The sequence below is a fragment of the Haliotis rubra genome, unplaced genomic scaffold (genome assembly GCF_003918875.1).
Source record: "Haliotis rubra isolate DU_JTF1 unplaced genomic scaffold, ASM391887v1 Scf331, whole genome shotgun sequence".
NCBI classification, from domain to species: domain Eukaryota; kingdom Metazoa; phylum Mollusca; class Gastropoda; order Lepetellida; family Haliotidae; genus Haliotis; species Haliotis rubra.
In genome coordinates this window covers 14,497-27,835 of record NW_025767004.1, presented here as the reverse complement: position 1 = coordinate 27,835, position 13,339 = coordinate 14,497, and the positions used below count along the sequence as shown (strand labels likewise).

General features: G+C 41.0%; 1 protein-coding gene across 1 annotated transcript in view; it reads left to right on the top strand.

Annotated features, from left to right (window-relative positions):
* Positions 1-13,339, top strand: part of LOC124284223 (von Willebrand factor A domain-containing protein 7-like) — a 188,456-nt gene that overhangs the window by 165,595 nt on the left and 9,522 nt on the right. Inside the window, exon 18 of the mRNA XM_046720285.1 lies at positions 9,676-9,905. Within this exon, the coding sequence (XP_046576241.1) occupies positions 9,676-9,905 (230 nt within the window). The remainder of the gene's footprint in view (positions 1-9,675; positions 9,906-13,339) is intronic.

Here is a 13,339-nt window from a genome sequence, read left to right as displayed (position 1 = left end):
CGCCTGTGTCTCCCGACACACTATATCCTTGGATTATATTTAGTTAGTTACCTCGTATAGACATCTATAGAGGTTTAGCTAGTATCCTTCAACAATTATATATTGATATTTAGTCGTGTTTCTACTGTTTATTCACGGGACGCCATGTTTGTTCTGTGGATTACGTTGATGAAAATTCTGTACTGTTGCAGATTACGTTTTTTATTCTGCTGCTGATCCGCATTTAATATGCCCTAGCTGTACTGCGCCATGTTCATTTTATTCACGTGGCAGTTGCGGTACTAATTTATCCAATTCTGCCTTTAATAAATAAATACTTTATGTTTGAGACGCGCAGCAGATAGGTCACGTATGCAGAGTCTAGCCATGACTGATACACCTGAACCCTCGCCAGTCTACTGCTGTTGGTCGACCCCCCTCCCGTCTGGTATTCCGCTAGAGTGGTGGAGAGGCGTGGGACGTAGTCCGCCGCCTCCAAGAAGCGTCCTGCTTCCCCAGACATCCCATCGTCGCAGCCGAAGACTAGAGGGCTTCTACTGCATCTCAACGCAGACTTCACACCCCCAGGGCAGCGTCGACCTCTGAGGGGAAATCAACGAAGTCTACTAGAACTTTCTCAGCCGAGATTGTTCCCGTCGCAGATTTGGGCCTGTATGATGATCAGCCGATCATCATACCTGATGTACATCAAAAGAATGACCGATGTCGGCAACAGTGATGTCAGCGCAGATCAACATGCAGCCTGATGTACTAACGCTGATATTCGATGATCTTCCTGAGGGTCCCGTCGCTACCAACACTCAACGCAGACTTCGCACCCCCAGGGCAGCGTCGACCTCTGAGGGGAAATCAACGAAGTCTACTAGGACTTTCTCAACCGAGATTGTTCCAGCCGCTGAACTGGGCCTCTACGATGATCAACCGATCATCATCCCCGGCGTACGCCACAAGAAGCGACCAGTGACATCAGCAGAGATCGCCATGCAGCCTGATGTCTCTACACTGATGTCAGACGACTTCCCTGAGGGCTCAGCAGCTGTCATCGCAGAGAGGGCACCGACCACTTCGTCGCAGACCATCCCAGACGAGCTGTTGCGGCAGATCATGACCATGATGGAGGGCCACTACAGACGGGAGAAGCAGCCAGCCCAGGGCCTGAGCAACGCAGACAACACCCCAGAGGCACCCCCAGTCAGCGTAGCAGCCACGACGAAGCAGCCTTCGAGAAGGAAGTCACAGACCACCTCGACGAAGGACCCAGATGTACAGTCTTCGCGAAGGCTTTCGCGAAGACGGGAGAGATCGTCACCGTCCTCGGCCTCATCCTCAGATGCGGACTCAAGGTCATCCCATAGACGCAGATCACCTAGACGATCTCCACGCCGTTCACCACGACGATCTCCACGTACATCACCACGTCGATCACCTCGCAGGTCACCACACAAGTCGGCAGCGTCACCCGACATAGAGATAGCAGCACACAGGTCACCATCAGAAGAGCATCAACCTCTCATCACCGATGCTGGTACAGAAGATGATGGAGACATCATCTTCTCAGACGCTGAGATAAGATATTGGATGGTAAACAACCTAGATTTATCTTCACCGTCCAAGAGTGGCAACTCAGCGCAGACATACCTGATGAAGGAAGACGATGTAGACGTCGTCACCCTACCTCCGATCGACCCGATTGCTGCGGTGCCACAGAATGTGGACACAGCCTACCATAAAGGCATGTAAGTTCAAACGCCAGAGGCGTATGTTCTTTGGCCTTAATAGATCTAGAACGATCAATGAGATTCTTATCACCAGATTTCGTGACACGACTTCTGAAGATGATAGGATGATCTACTCGGCTCTACTTATGCAGAACCAGCAAGAACCACACCCTGTATGAAGCTAACGCTCATATATTGATCGGACTCTAGACACTTCGATAAGGAAGTCCCAGGCCGCCTCCGCGAAGGAACTAGAGCCTCACCAGTTACAAGGGACGTCACGGAGGAGTAGCGCTTCGCCGACCCCACATCCTGTTGAACACAGAGGTCGTTCACGAAGCAAGCATGAGTCAGGATAAGTATAAAATATCAATTTTTACTCTAAAAATTACATATATATATACTGATCGGGCTCTGACTCGATACCTTCGCGAAGGTCGCGAAGGCTAAGTGGCTCCAAGTCTGCTTCACCCAGAAGATCTAGAAGGGATACTTCGAGAGCTTCGTGAAGTCTCCGGCGTTCACCGAGGAAGTATCCTCCAAGGTCTCCATATACTAGCCACTCGTCATATATAGCTACTCGTCAGTCCGTTCAAGACATCGCATAAAGTGTCTATCAACTGTATGCCATATGCCGTCTATAAGCCTACGCGAAGACAATTGCACAGGCTATTTACAACACAGAACGTCGCTATATTAATTAGTCAACGACGTTTCATAGATATTCACAGAAATCAACTTTCCGTATAGATTGCTAGAATATGCTATCCCACACTACGATACGATTATCTACATGCGTGACCATTACGCAGATCTGCAGACAATTCAATATCGAAATTGAACAGCAACCTGTTACAGCGAGTATAACTCATAATCGTCAACGTTTCTGAGAAGTAATATGTACAACAAGTTCAGCTTTAATTCTACAATTATGACGATACATTCATGTATACAGTCTACAAGCTGACAACTTGCAAGTTTATTGTACCTTTATATAAGGAAGTCGGAATTATATTCAAAACTGAAGTTACTTTCACGACAGCCAGGAAAATAACCTACCCAGCATTAATATTACAGAGCGAGGTATTTCGCGCCGGAGGTTTCGCGCGTTTACCATTAACCCTCGAAACACGTGGTCACTCGGGTAACTTCGAAAGCTACGGTGAAGACCGACGATTATGCTAATATAAACGACGGCAAGATTTTATACAAGGTTTTTTCCTGCTACACCGGTGACATCACAGCGCGGGTATTCTACAGAATCAAAATGCCTTGTTCTGATTGGACCGCGATGGACAACGACCTACGCAGAGGTCGGTCTTAGTTCACAGTTCAAGACTCACGTTACAAGTGACAACTATATATCAGTGAACGAGCAAGCCTCCTTACAGTCCAGTTAATCTGAACCTTCATGATTGGGCTGCTTTCTTCAGGTTAGAGACCTCCCCTGTCAAGTTAGGACGAGGGCACGGCAGTCAGGCGATTTTACATAAAAGTTCAACGAGGACAGACACACCTGGTTGTGCACCTACATCGTCAAGGACTTCGCAGCGAATTTACCTAGACGACGGAATACAAGTGGATCTAAATCCACAGCGTCTCAGTCTACAACTGAATTTCATCATCAAACTACTAACACAACTAGATGGTGAGTAAACCTACTTAAGCTTTCTGATTGGAGGATTAAAACGGAAGTTTCACGCTCCAACTTCGGGATCTGTATATAGTGCTCCAACACCTCACAAGTGAGGTTTATGAACACGCCTGGATGACATACTTGGACTTCATGATACGATGATTCTATCACGATGGCCAGCAAGAGCACTGTAAATTTATCTCCACCGAACCAAACAGGAGGGAAAATGCATCAGATTATTTCCTCTATATTCAAGTTACGCAGACTGAAGTCTCATGTACTACCATCTCCTTGGATCAGAACTGTCATACTATGTGCCTACAAGACTGATGGACCCGATCCGACCCTCCATGAGCTTCTAATACTCATGATATTAGAGCGCTAACTTCTACAATTGATCTACACAAATGTTATTTGAAATTATGGAGGGGTTATTTCTGGAGATCCGATATGGTGGTTGCCAACCATTATCTGAGAGATATCACCGTCAAGGACGTCTCAGGTATCCACCAATTCGGTTCCAGGGTCCTCGCACAACAGTTGACAGTTCCTCGGAGAAGATAAGTCAATCTTACAGATTTCTACTTATCTTATAACAGTACTAAATAGCTACATGCTATATATAATTTGCTTAAGTTCTTTTTTATCATCACAGTACTATGATTATTACATCATACAATATATAAGTTAACAACTCTACAGAGTTTGTTATTATATATTTACCTTAAGTTAATCATATCTTAAGCGTAGTACTATGGTTGCATTATAAATGCATTAGCTAATAAACTCTACAGAGTTTTTGGCTATTATATACGTAGCTTAAGTTAATTATATCTTAAGCATAGTACTATACACATATTATAAAAATATATTAGCTTACAAACTCTACGGAGTTTTGCTATTATATAGGTAGCTTAAGCTTATTCATATCTTAAGCTCAGTACTATGTTTATATCATATAAGTATATTAGCTAACAAACTCTAAAGAGTTTTTGCTAATTGGCTTAAGTTTCATCATATCTTAAGCATTATGGTTACATTATAACATGTATTAGCTAACAAACTCTACGGGTTTTGCTATTATATATGTAACTTAAGCTTATTCATATCTTAAGCGCAGTACTATGTTTATATCATATAGGTATATTAGCTATCAAACTCTAAAAGAGTTTTGCTATTATATATTTGGCTTAAGTTTCATCATATTTTAAGCTTTATGGTTACATTATAACATGTATTAGCTAACAAACTCTACGGGTTTTGCTATTATATATGTAACTTAAGCTTATTCATATCTTAAGCGCAGTACTATGTTTATATCATATAGGTATATTAGCTATCAAACTCTAAAAGAGTTTTGCTATTATATATTTGGCTTAAGTTTCATCATATTTTAAGCTTTATGGTTACATTATAACATGTATTAGCTAACAAACTCTACGGAGTTTTGCTATTATATATGTAGCTTAAGGTTTCTAGCATATCTTAAGCTCAATACTATATTTATATCATATAAGTATATTAGCTAACAAAACTCTAAAGGTTTTTGCTATTATATATTTAGCTTAAGTTCATCATATCTTAAGCAGTATGGTTACATTATAAAATGTATTAGCTAACAAACTCTACGGAGTTTTGCTTTTATATATATAGCTTAAGTTTAATCATATCTTAAGCTCAGTACTATGTATGTTTTTAACATAAAAGTATATTAGTTAAAAACTCTAAGGAGTTTTTGCTATATACATTTAGCTTAAGTCTAATCATATCTTAAGCTTAATACTATGGTTACAATATAAGTCTATTAGCTAATAAACTCTACAGAGGTTTTGGCTATTGTATATGTAGCTTAAGTTAATTATATCTTAAGCACAGTACTATACTCATATTGTAAAATATATTAGCTAACAAACTCTACAGAGTTTGCTATTATATATGTAGCTAAAGCTTATTCATATCTTAAGCTCAGCACTATGTTTATATCATATAAGTATATTAGCTAACAAACTCTAAAGAGTTTTGCTATTATATAATTAGCTTAAGTTTAAGCATATCTTAAGCTTAGTACTATGTTTATATATCTTAAAGTAATTTAGCTAACAAACTCTAAGGAGTTTATACTAGCAATTTAACAAGCTTAAGTCTATTAGTCTTAAGCATTGTATTAATGTTATATATACTTTATCATAATAAGTACATTGTAATAAGTACATTGTAATAACCTTTATATGGCAGCTGATAAGTTAGCAGCAGGAATTCATCAGTTCAGTGCCTTTATGAAGTTCCCATAGGGTTATTACAATCATCACAGTTCAAATCACTAATTATTAAAATCCAAAGTATTATATATTCCCACCTCCTTTTCCGTAGGATTCTACAAGCAAAAAGAGCATGAGTCAGGATAAGGAAAAATATGTAATTTTTAGAGTAAAATTGATATTTTATACTTATCCTGACTCATGAGGTATGCCCTCCCATCCTCCCCACATAACACTTTGGATTTCCCTGTAAATTCAAATGTTGGGCTCAGTATATGAGGAGAGAGTGAGGCACATGGGTAGAGGTGGCGCCCTCGTTCCCGCGCTTGTGGAAGGGAGGTAACTCGTGGTGTACTAATTAGTGATTTTACATTGAAGGGAGCTTCAATTAGGGAGATACAAGTGTTCCACTATGTTCGCAAGAAGAAGAAGACAAGCAAAAAGAGCATGAGTCAGGATAAGTATAAAATATCAATTTTACTCTAAAAATTACATAATTCTTCTGGAGATAGAAAGCCGGGATAATTCTTTTAGTACAGGTGTACTATGTACATATCTCCTTGTGGCGGTTATGACTCTTGCTGCTGAGTTCTAGACCTTCTCGAGCTTGTCAAGGAGATACTCAAGAAGTCTGGAAAGCAAAGCATTGCAGTAGTCAAGTCTGGATGCAACATACGCGTGGGCTAGGATCTGTGTAGTTTTCCTCATTCCTGATGAGGGCTATTTTTCGAATGTGCAAATTCACAAATTTTGTCTTCTAACTGCATTGTAGAATCATGGATAACATCCAAATTGCGTGTTTCATCGCTAGGACGGATTGTGGCATTGTAGGGAAGTTGCGAGCAAGTCATATTCGAGCACAAAAGTACGAAATCTGTTTTATCATGATTCAAATTCAGGAAGTCCATATCATCCATACCTTACTGTCACTGATGCGTTTTGTGAGTATTTCACACGCAGACACTGACGACGATTGAAATGTTTGATGATTCATAGACAGTAAAGAGAATAGGTGCTAAGACTGAACCTTGTGGAACACCATAAGGAACATTGTTGGATGCTATCCCATATACGAGTACTGACTGCTTTGGCTAGAGAGGCAGAATTCGATCCACTATAGAGCACCACCAGTCACTCCTATTCTTGTTTCTAGGATGTTAACCTTTTAGTCAACTGTGTCAACTGCGGCAGACAAATACAGTTAATCAAGAAGGTCATTTGGGGCACGGACAGGGCCAGTTTCAGTGCTGAGACAAGTCTACAAACTGACTGCATGGCTTCATATACGCCATGACGTTCCCAGTGATCCACCAACCGTTGCCACAAAGCACTCACGAACTTTTGATATGAAGGAAGGATTTGATACTGGTCTATAGTGCTTTAGTAAGCTCTGGATCGAGCCTTTGTGATGAGATGTGACAAGTGCTTCGGATAGTGAAGAGTTAATGTCATGTGTCAAGATAAGAACAATATGTTTTAAACAATCTTTGAGGATCCAAATAGGCACAGTTTCGAGGGAACCAAATAGACACAGTTTCGAGGGAACCAAATAGGCACAGGTTCGAAGGAACCAAATAGGCACAGTTTCGATAGAACCAAATAGACACAGTTAAGAGGGAACCAAATAGGCACAGTTTCGAGGGAACAAAATTTACCTGGACTGAATTATTTTACGTTCTTCTGCTTCACTCTCAGGTATGAGAATTCACGTTTGTGTATGTCTAAACAGTTGGCCGAAGAGAGTCCCCCTGAAGTAGTTATAGTCATAGTCCGCTTATATGGCGCTCATATCCAATCACATTGCCTCCTCAAGCTACGTAGATTACTATATCCGCTCATAGGACACTATCGTACTTTCCGATACCTTTTCAACTCCCTGGGCATCATACAGCCATGCTGCCTGCTGGGCGCACTGAACTAAACACTCACATTGCCAGCACATCATCACGGGTACCCATTTTACAGCTGGGTGAATTGAGACAATGTGGATCTAAGTATCTTGTCCGAGGAAACTACGCAAATGTGTCCACTTTGGTACCCGAACCTAGGTGCCTCCACCGGGGATCGAAACCGGGCCTTCAGTCTGATAGGCTGACGCCTTAACACCGTACTATTTTCGCCCCAGAAGTGAAAATGGTGTCGAAGGGTAAGAATTAAACTGTGCATATTTCGTTAATTACTGTGTTCCTCTTGAATGACATTACCTCTTGGAGAAACTCCCTGGCCTGTGATAATTTCTATAACTATGTAGCCGTGAATAGCTGCAGTTCTGTTGATGCATGCGCCAAATGTACTGAACATCATTGAAGACGCACCACTTATAAAAGTTCAGATTATTAAAAGCACGTGTAAGGAATTGGTATTTTTTGAGTGGATAATAACAGATGGACGACTGACAAAAACAACAACACAGAAAAACGCTCATTCATTCAAATGTTCCACAGTCAGAAAGGATCAAACACACGTGGGGTCAAATCGAAAAGTCAATATTACGTGTGACCGCCATTTGCATTGACACATGCAGTTCAACGTCTCCTCATTGAGTCAATAAGCGTCCGAATAGTGTTCTTGAGGATGGCATTCCACTTCTGTAGTAGTGCAGCCTCAAGTTCCCGGACGTTTCGCATCTGTTGTCGCCGCAAAAGACTTTGACCAATTTCGTCCTACAAGTGCTCCATGGGGGATACATCTGGCAACTGTGCTGGCCAATAAATAACCTGGATGTGTTGCTGGGCCAGATACTGCATGGAAAGTCTTGTTGTGTGTGCCCGTGCGTTGTCCTGTTGAAACGTATGGACATCTTGGTGGTGATTGAAGACAGATGCGATGTGATTCTGAAGAATCTGCTCACGGTAATAAAGGGCATTAACTCTCCCTTGACAAACATGAAGGCAGTCTTGTGATTGTAATTTATTCCACCCCAGACCATGACACTCCCACCACCCAAAGGTCTGTCTGAACCACACACTCATCAGCATAAAGTTCACCACGTCTACGCCAAACACGTAATCGGCCGTCAGCATTACGTAGATGAAGACGTGACTCGTCAGTGACTACCACACCATGCCATTGTTGTAACCTTTACTGAAAATGCCTGCTAGCCCATTGTATACGCTCATTACGGTGTCTGTCAGTCAGAATTGGTGCAACGTAAGGACGTCTAGCATGGAGCCTGTAGCGCGTAGACGGCGTCGCATGGATTCAGAGCTGATGACCCCGACGTCAACCTTGAAGTAGTGCAGTAGTCCCAGCAGTCGGCAGTGTTCAATCACTGATATGGACAAGGTCAATATGGCAATCCTGATGGAGCGTCGTAACACGTTGTTGCCTAGGTCATTGAAGGTCACGGGTGCTGCCTTTCTACTGATGTCGTCTATGAAGCTTAACGATGGTGGAGTGGCCAAGTGCAAGTTGTCGAGCAATATCCCTGCTGCTGGTGCCAACCTGAATCATGCCTAGTGCACGTTCTCTTTCGTGAGGTGTTAACCTCGGTATCTCTGTCCTCGTTTCACAATCGTTAGTGAAGCAATGAGAATCGGTTCTCATACACCTGCTTTCAATGTCACAGTCAGTATGATTTCAGAATGAAATTCGCGCTTTTTTCATGGCGTGGCTGCATGTTGATGCATTTTGGAATTAAGAGTCCCACTGTGGACAGGAATTGATTTCTAAAGCATTTTTTCAACTGGACATGCCCTTCGACTTCATTTTAGTTATATTCATTAATCATTGTCATGCTGAAATCCATCTTGATGAAAATATGGACAATTTTAGACTGGTGCGTTTTCAATGATGTTCAGTATATTTACTCACTCACTACTGACGGTGATTTTTTCCCAGCTTCTGATGCTGTCTTGTTTTTTAGACCATAAGCCATTCATGTACAAAATAAATTTCTTACATCGAGTATGTTGGAGTTTTTTAAGTGCACGGGAAACAACGGGAGAGGCATTGTATAAGAGGACTTTTGAGGGTGATATGCCAACAGGGGTGGCAAAGATCTCTCCACACAAACATGCGTGATGTTTGCCGTCCATTTCTGTAGTGTATCCTTTCATTTCAGGAAGAAGATGACACCATCCCTGTCTGCAACGTCACCTCGGTGACAGGTAGTTGTGACGTCACAATGCTTGACCCTTGTGTGTGCAGCCAGTACAAGTGGTCAGGGACTGCTGAAATCAGAGACAATGGGTTCGGACTCTACCAAGTGACCGCTTCTATTAATGCAACAGGATCGTTCCGACACGACAATTTCACCCTTGGTTACAACGGCACCATATCAGCTACCATCACGTAAGCATGTCAATATCCAAACAATGTTAGTCTCATTTAGTTATTTTCAGACGGGACTTTTATGTTTGCCACAAGGAAACAGAGCCTCTTGACAGCAGAAATTGCAAGGGGGTGTTTTGTTTTCAGGTGAAATGAAACTTGCCAAAGAAATTCAGCTCCCACGCACCAAATCATCGCAGTGACCCAAGCTGGTGACCATTGACAGCTAGTGGTTGTAGCCAAGGGTTACCACTGAGACTCACGGGTGTTAGTATGCACATATTTTTAAACAGAGATTCTATGACTGCTTCACTCAAAACAGCCAGGCATCACTATTTTCGTCACCCAAATGTAAATACTATTCACAATTTAAATCATCTTTAAGCTTCGAACCATATTTAACCAGTGAATTACTACCAAATCAACGTAAAATCATAACTCAGTTTCGGTGCTGTAACTTCAGACTCGCAGTGGAATGTGGCCGTCATACAAACACCCCGTATAATGAACGTCTCTGCCTCTTTTGTCATGCTGCTGGCCTTGATTACATCTAAGATGAACTCCATATTTAATTAATATGTCCAAAATATTCCCAACAAAGATCTGATTGTTTTTCAATACATCTGACTCAACCACCGACAATTGAAACCTTCATCCGATCGTTGTCACCAGACAATATACATAGTTAAAAATCATTGAGTAAATATCTTTCACAAGTTCGCCGTAGAAGGAATGATTATCTGTAAAACAAGTAATATGAAACTTTACTTAGCTTTACTCAGTATGTATTTACTTTTGCCAAATGTATGTATTATGGGCCTTGGGCCTAAATTACCGAATAAACCTGTCTGTCTGTCTGTCTGTCTGTCCGTCTGTCCGTCCGTCTGTCGTCTGTCTATTGAGTAGACACATATTGTTTTCTTGGAACCAAAAGTTCAAAGACGCTTCATTAAACAGATGAACTCAGGACACTCACACAACTCAATCCCGGTTGCAAAAGATGAATAAATTAGGCGACCCGTTTGCCGCGGTTTCAGCCGCAGACAGTGGAGGTGGGGAGTCTTCTAAGGGCATTGGAGCCAGGAACAGATGCTCATTTTGTCCAACACACCATTTGACCCTTACATCAACTAGACGGCTAGTAGACTGGGTCCGGTTCTATCAACATGGTGGTCAGACAGAAAACCTAAATGTAGAAATATCACATCTAACTAGTTTGAACATGAACGATCATACGCTTTATTATGAAAATATAGTTTCTGTCAAGAGTAGTAGGCCAGAAGGTGGTGGTTCATTTGGCCAGTCTCATAATACAGAGCACTGGCTTGTTGGTTTTGATTTTTTAAAATGAAATAATAAACTAAACAAAATAGCGGATGAATGTATTCTCTAGAAATCGACACATACGTAAGCCATTGTATATCGATGACTGTTTACAGACTAGAAAGGCACGAAGAAGACGAGACACTATTTCCGTCACCCTCCAAAGGTTCAAAATTTGAATAAATCTAATATTTTAGTGCCAAAGCTATTTTTAAAAAAAACATATTCACGAACGTCGATGTCAAAGGTTTGGAATATGATACAGAATATTCAAAGGTAATGTAGTATCCAACAACTTAAAAAAGGAAGTGTATTACTTCAGATTTTGTAAGGAATCTTTGGTCAAACATTCTTACTTATCTAACTATCTAAATTTCAAAAATATCAAAAGTAGAAAGGCAAGATAACGAGATGAAGGGGCAGAATAGTGTGATATATTTTCTATTCATGAGCTCCATGCTGCTCTTTGGCACACTCATGAGACTGCTTCAGAGGCTGATATTACACAGCATCATCTCCTGAAACATTCACCACAATCATGTTTAGGAGTTTGTTAAATACATTTGAGCATAGCAAAACCATGACTTGATCCTACCGAGCCGTCAAATTATCTACTCATTTAATTGACTAGCTATGTTTGAACGGAGGGTGAAAAAGACTAACATGATACTTAGAATCAAATAATATAATAGCAAATATCCAATGTGCATTTCGAAAAAAGTACCGTTGACCATTTTGCCCGAATAGTGTAATGTTTAAACATGCCATCATTAATAACCAGCATGCACTATCCATGGTTTCGATTTCAGCAAAAGTACACGACACTATATGGAAACATGATATCTTAAAAGATTTAAATTAGTTTTGATTGAGGCCGTTCATGATTATACCCGCGTATAATTATAATGTCTCACCATTATGGTCAGGTCTCACGAGGAATTGCCACAGTGTACAATGTTCAAATGAAGTCTTAAATGTTTAAATTGATGGATAGATTTTGTGAATGATTTTAATATTTTCTGTGAAGAAAAGAATATGAATACTGTTGAAAAGCGGCTGCGGTTATGACTTGATGTAAACCATAAATGGTCCTATGGAAATGGGCTTTTTTGGTTTTCAACTGTCACCATACGTCCTTGAGACACAGGACTAGTTGCACATGACACTCCTTTCGAAATAAGTTGTAAAAGATCACCACTTGACCTTCTCACCGCACATCAAATGTTTGAAAAAGAAATGCCTGAAAGCTCTTGACCTGTTGAAAGTTGTTTCAAATTCCAAATGAGGAGGGAACCAGCAACCCTACCTCCAGCTATATCAGTCGAAACTGGATTATGGCGCCATCGTCTGTGGTGGAGCCTGTGAAGGTCATATATAATTATTGGACACAATGTATCATTAGGGCCTGAGACTTTGCAATGGTGTTTTCAGAACTGTAAGTAGAAGTCGATGGGCGAACACTACAACGACGGAGTTTCAAACTGTAACTACAATACATCAATACAGTTTTTAGATCAATCTAATCCAGCTTATGGTTTTATTGTAAATCCTTTCTACCAGCATCCGTGTCATAAAAACAGTTCCTTGTATGACACGTAAATGTCGTTTTCTGATTGGCTGAGCCAATCATTATACCCCGCTTACAGGCGAGTAACATTTTCCTAGCAAACAGAATTACATAAAAACTGCAGCTGGACAATACGACATCGTCTCCTGTTAGTTACGAAGCCACGTTGGTACTGATACCGCTGTCAGCACTCAACAAATCTGTGGCAGAACTTCTAATCGAATGTATTGATCAAGACCGAAATTTCATGTTACATCAAAGATCTAATGCAGAAAACTGGGTCAGCCAAGTAGGTATCAATAAGTTCATGCCGGTTGGGATGTTCGTCCCAATTTGAAGAGGTCGTAATGCGATGACGTCGGGTAGCCGCCACAGATGCACACATGGATATTACGGAAAGGCGAGGAGCATCGTGCCGTTTCCACTATAAAGAACGAAACAGGCCAGCATGTCATGCTTGACTGTACTGAGTTTTCTCTCACAAGGAGTAATTAGTTCAAAGTTTCACGCACATATCAGATAACATTAATTTGTATTGTATCAAATTGAGTTAATTGATATATTT